The sequence below is a fragment of the Liolophura sinensis genome, chromosome 1 (assembly GCF_032854445.1).
Source record: "Liolophura sinensis isolate JHLJ2023 chromosome 1, CUHK_Ljap_v2, whole genome shotgun sequence".
NCBI classification, from domain to species: Eukaryota; Metazoa; Mollusca; class Polyplacophora; order Chitonida; family Chitonidae; genus Liolophura; species Liolophura sinensis.
Window position 1 is genome coordinate 91,373,874 of NC_088295.1, and position 5,732 is coordinate 91,379,605.

General features: G+C 42.9%; 1 protein-coding gene across 1 annotated transcript; it reads left to right on the plus strand.

Annotated features, from left to right (window-relative positions):
* The first annotated feature begins 748 nt into the window (after positions 1-748).
* Positions 749-3,466, plus strand: LOC135465616 (uncharacterized). The gene is made up of 4 exons (XM_064742896.1): positions 749-935; positions 1,283-2,292; positions 2,668-2,910; positions 3,173-3,466. The coding sequence occupies exons 1-4, from the start codon at positions 749-751 to the stop codon at positions 3,464-3,466; spliced, it is 1,734 nt and encodes a 577-aa protein (XP_064598966.1).
* The last annotated feature ends 2,266 nt before the right edge of the window (positions 3,467-5,732 follow it).

The following is a 5,732-nucleotide window of genomic DNA, read 5'->3' on the forward strand; positions in this document are numbered from 1 at the left end:
GTAATGGTGTTAACCCAGGTATCTCCTAACCAAGGGTTTAGCCAGCCATACGTCTCCCCGTCCGTGCGACGGGCAAACCTCGCGTGCGACAGTGAGACGGGTTGAGCGGATTTGAGACGGGAGCCAAATTATTTTCCAGCTAAATAGGTATATGTTGAGACGGTCTACAAATCAATAAAACATGAAATGTCCATACCGTCTTATCCTGTCTTTATTTCTTGTCAGGCAGCATTTTAAAAATCATTTAGCTGAACACTACGATAGTTTAAGAAGGCCTACCGAGCCGAAATGTTAAAATCGACCCTTCGATCAACGTGACCTAGTTATCCAACCAGAGCCGGTATTAGCCGGACAAGGAGTTGTCTCCCTTTGCTGAAGTACGAAGAGCGGCGAAATTGTCTTAAAAGTCCTTCCCTGGATAAAACATTATTTCCATAAACTTTTGGGATATTAAAATGTATTTTAAGTCTATCGAAAGATTTAATACTTTTGGAATTCCCATCGTTAGTACACTCAAACTCGATACGCGCACGCGGTACGAAACATCAAACCACGTGGAGTCGGTCTGTGTAGCCCACTTGTATTTAAGCGCTGAAATTGGAAGATGTCAAAACGTGGCTCTGAGAAATCAGGCAAGATAACGTCTTTCTTCAACAAAGCTTCAACTAGTGCTAGTGTACACTCAGACACTGGAGAGGATTCTGATTTGGAGCTTGATGTTGAACTCTAGGCACACGCTAGCGTTGACATGAAGAGTGATGGCTCCAGCAGACATGTTGGAAGCGGACCGTCGAGCCAGTGTTGGGAACGGGCCAAAGCGCCGAAAAAAAGGCGGATCGAAACCAAAAAGTTTTCTCCAGGCTGGACGAAGATGTTCCCGTGGCTAACTTACTGTCAGGCTGACAACACAATGAAATGTAAAGTGTGCAGTCAGAGTGGGCGACCCGGAGTTTGGACTGAGGGCACAAGAAATTTCAGGTCTGGTTTACTTTCAGTTTTGTTGACACTCGATTGATTGCTTGATACTGGTATTGTTATACAAAATCATCATCCACATTGTGCTATTAACATTGCAACTACTGTGACATAAATTTTCAACATGAATGTATTGTTGTCTAAAACAATGGCATTTTAAGATCAAAAATTGTATTTAAAGTACATTTTACAATTTGCTTTTAAATCGCTTTTAAACACCAACTAATAATTCCAGTTTGTCCATTTTTCAGGCTGAAATCAATTAAACAACATTCAGTCTCAGAACCACATATGCTTTCACTGGCAGGAGCTGACAGCCACCAAAGGACACTTAATCAAGCTAAAGCACACAGAGACAATGCATTCAAGGTTGCACTTAAAACAGTTCTATGGTTAACTAATGAGGAAGTGGCTAATGTTAAATACCGAAGTTTGATTCATTTCCTTCAAAACCTTGGTGTTGAAGATGCAAAGTCTTTGAAGAAATCTGGCAATGCCCAGTACACCAGTCCCAAAATCTTCAACCAACTGCTCGATGCTCTAAATGCAGTTTCCATTCAAGTGCTGAAAGCTGCTATAAGTAATTCCCCTTTCGTGGGTATTGGGATCGATGAAAGTACGGACCTGTCGCAGGAAAAGCATATCGCAGTGGTTGTACGATATGTTTCCGTAGAGGGCCAAGTGGTAACAACCTTCTTGAAACTGGAAGCCATTAAGGATGGAAAAGCCCAATCCCTCTTTGATGCCACTGCCAGCGTGTTGTTACAATTTGGTGTTCCATTCAGTAAGGTTGTTGGATTGGGCGCCGACGGTGTGAATGTGATGTCAAGCGAGCAGAATGGACTCAACGGCCTCATGAAAGTTCAGAACCCTTACTGTCTCTATGTTCACTGTGTATGCCACAGACTGGCATTGTCTGTCAGTAACTGCCAACAACAGATACCAGCTCTGGATACACTTACTAAGATCATAGGGAGTGTATATAACTATGTCCAATACTCCAAGCTTGAGAGGTTCAAAGACATCTCCGCAATACTTGATATGGCCACTGTCAAATTCAAACGTCTTTTTGAGATCAGATGGCTATGCTTGGGCGAGGCAGTTGTGGCAGTCATAAGGAATTATGAACCTCTGATGGTTCTTCTCAGCCAAGATGCTAACAATGGCGACCCAACAGCCATAGGTCTCAATCAACAACTATCGTCATTTAAATGGGTGGCCCTCTTACACCTGGTTGCAGATGTGCTGAACACAATTAATCACCTCAGCAGGCTGTTTCAGCACAATGATGTGTCCTTTTCAGCAATTCGGGGCGAGGTAAAAAACAAATTCCTTTTGAGATTAACAACACCTCATAAGAGTAAATTCAATGCTTGTTAAATATGCTAGGACAAAAACAAAGTCTTACAAAAATGCACTAAGCTGTCCAACCATGAGTTCCAATCTCACTCCATCTTTTTGTGAGAATATAAATTAACTTACCAAAGAACACAGGTTTTCTCTGGGAAATGCCCAGTGTCAAAATTTTACACCCATGGTAATGATGACCAATTGCTAATCCTACACTGTATGATATAAATATAAGCTCCATTTAAGAAACAAATGGAATTTTATTAACTCTCAGCATAATAGATAACACAATAAAACAAAATTTTCCTTTGATTGATTTTTGTTTCTCTTTGCATCTTACAGTTACAGGATTGCTTGGAAACACTCAATGACATGAGACAACAGAATGGCCCTTATATGACTAGTTTAATGACCAGCCTGACACCTGAAAATGTGTTCAAAGGAGTTACTCTGTCTGACGCCAGAGGTCGTCGTGGAGGAAACCAGCAGGAGGTGTTCAGGACGATAAGAGAGGAGCTTCTTACAACCTTACATGGAAACATAAGGGGGAGATTTCCAAGGGTTGATATCTTGGAAGCTATGCAGGTTTGTTGACTTTTCTGTTATCAACGACTCTCATATTACAGTCAATATCTTCAATAACAACATATGTAATACTCTTAGTGCTAAGATACAAAGTTAAACAGGAACTTTTAACAATACAGTGAATGCATCAGTATTTTACTGACAAAACATAGCCACATCTCTAACCATGATGGTATACATGTGTCAGTTTTTGAGTTCATGCCAATTAAACAATCAAAAATGTTAACTCAAGCAGCTAACTTTAGTGGGTTTATATACACAGATCTTTGAACCAGCCAGCTACCCAGGGCTTGACAGACTTCTGGCATGGGGCAATGTACACTTGGAGACGTTATTGGATCACTATGGGCAGCAAGAGATGAACAGTGAAGGTGTTAGGTTTGATCCACTTGTTGACCCGGACCGATGCAGGGAAGAATTCCTACCCTTCAAGAGAGCTGTGGCTAGGAATCTCGGGGAGGACCAAGTCCACCGATACAGGCCTACAGAGCTGTTTCAACACATGTTCAGTCTAATAGATGGACAGGGGCAGCGACAAATTTTCCCAGGTGTCTGAAATGAGTCGTGAAATGCAAACATACATAAAATTCATAATAAGTATACATTCTAAAATAATATATGAAACAACATCTTTAATAAATTACATGTACTTGATTTTTAACTGTTAAAACATTATCTCTTGTGCTGTATTACAGTAGCATGTTTTCCCTAAATTTACGTACTTACCCAAAGTACTCACAAAGTATTCCTGCCTTGGCCAATAAGAAAAGTATGTGTTTTTCTTTCTCCAGAAATGTTCAAACTGATGGTGCTTTGCCTCTGTGTGATGGTGGGGAACGCTGATGCAGAGCGCGTGTTTTCGTGCCAGAATCGGATAAAGACGAGGCTGAGGACGCGGCTAACTGTAGAGCATCTGGATCAGCTGATCAGGATGTCTTATGCATCCCACGGAGACCTTGATATAAATGTGGCGCTGGAGCACTTTTTGCAGAGGCCAAGAAGGCTTTAATGGCATTCGCCCAATGTACAAAGGCAACTTTCATACAACAGGAACATGTAAAATTTTCAGAGGAAATAACAAAAATGATGATAACATAAAGAACAGTTGTTTGACTAAATTTTGTCCTCTATAGACCTCTGAACGCCTCTAGATTGCATCTCCGGCAATCTAGGGTCCTGGAGTTTTGGGGGCATTGGCGGCCCTTCGACCCCGGCCTATTTCTCCTGGGTCACTCTAGTGAGACACCCTCACCTAACATCCTGGGTAAAAACTCCACATGCCTTTGCTTATATTCCTTACAAACGTCAGCTGGTAAGACAGTGTGCTGTTTCATCTGGTCGTCTTCATCTCGTGACAGGTGTGTTATTAGGTAGGCCTAATATCCTGTTCTTAATTAAGGCATGGATCGTGGAGGCGTCCCTTAGGACACTGTATCCAACGTTCTCCACACTGGTAGGCGTTCACGACCCCACATTAGCCAGCTTCTCTTGTACACCTATCAGTCACGATGGGGTCATATTTACTTTGTGTCCAGCCATCTCGCTCTGGGCTGACAGGTAAACTTCTCGCTGCTTACTCCCCGGGAAGTTTGATGACCAGCGGTCAGATAAGCTGTGACAATGACCCCTCAGGCGCTGGGAGGGAGAGAGAAGTGGTCTCTGGTACACGCAAATCATCTGCCACTATAACCTTAATCATGACAAGAACAGCACGCTGAGCTCTATACATCGGTACATATAAACCTGCTAACAGCCTGTTGGCTGCATGTTTTTATTCACACTATTATACATGTTGGGACTCACAATACCAGCCCGAACACCTGAAGCTATGTGTATGGACTGCATTGGACACCCTATCTTATGTGGTACTCTATTGCTCTGCCGCCTTATTTTTTTCTGTGGCATTGATTTTCGATTTTTTTGATTGGTGTTTTACGCCGTACTCAAGAATATTTCACTTATACGACGGCGGCCAGCATTATGGTGGGTGGAAACCGGGCAGAACCCGGGGGAAACCCACGACCATCCGCAGGTAGCTGACAGACCTTCCCACGTACTGCCAGAGAGAAAGCCAGCATGAGCTGGACTTGAACTCACAGCGACCGCATTGGGGAGAGACTCCTGGGTCATTACGCTGCGCTAGCGCGCTAACCAACTGAGCCACGGAGGCCCCCCTCTGTGGCATTGAAGTGGTGCTCTGTTGCTCTGCCGCCTTCTTTCTGTGGCATAGAAGTGGTGCTCTATAGCTCTGCCGCCTTCCTTCTGTGGCACAGAAGTGGTACTCTACAGCTCTGCCGCCTTCTTTCTGTGGCATAGAAGTGGTACTCTGTAGCTCTGCCACCTTCTTTCTGTGGCATATAAATGGTACCTTATAGCTCTTCCGCCTTCTTTCTGTGGTGAAGTGGTACTCTGTAGTTTTATCACCATCTTTCTGTGGCATAGAAGTGGTACTCTGTAGCTATGCCCTCTTTTTCTGTGGCATAGAAGTGGTACTCTGTAGCTCTGCCGTTTTTTTTCTGTGGCATAGACGTGGTACTCTGTAGCTCTGCCGTCTTTTTCTGTGGCATAGAAGTGGTACTCTGTAGCTCTGCCGCCTTCCTTCCGTGGTATAGAAGTGGAGGTGGATAACATTATAAGCTTATGTGGACATCAACTTCTGTTTATTGTACAAGTTTACAGAATATTATAGCCGTTTGCCTTTACAAATGCTTAAATGTTCTTCAAAACAAGATAAAACTTATGTCTTAGCAACTGTTCGATACCAGTTGGGATGAATGCAGCTTTAAAGGAATCCAGCTAAATAATATTTTTTATATATTTTT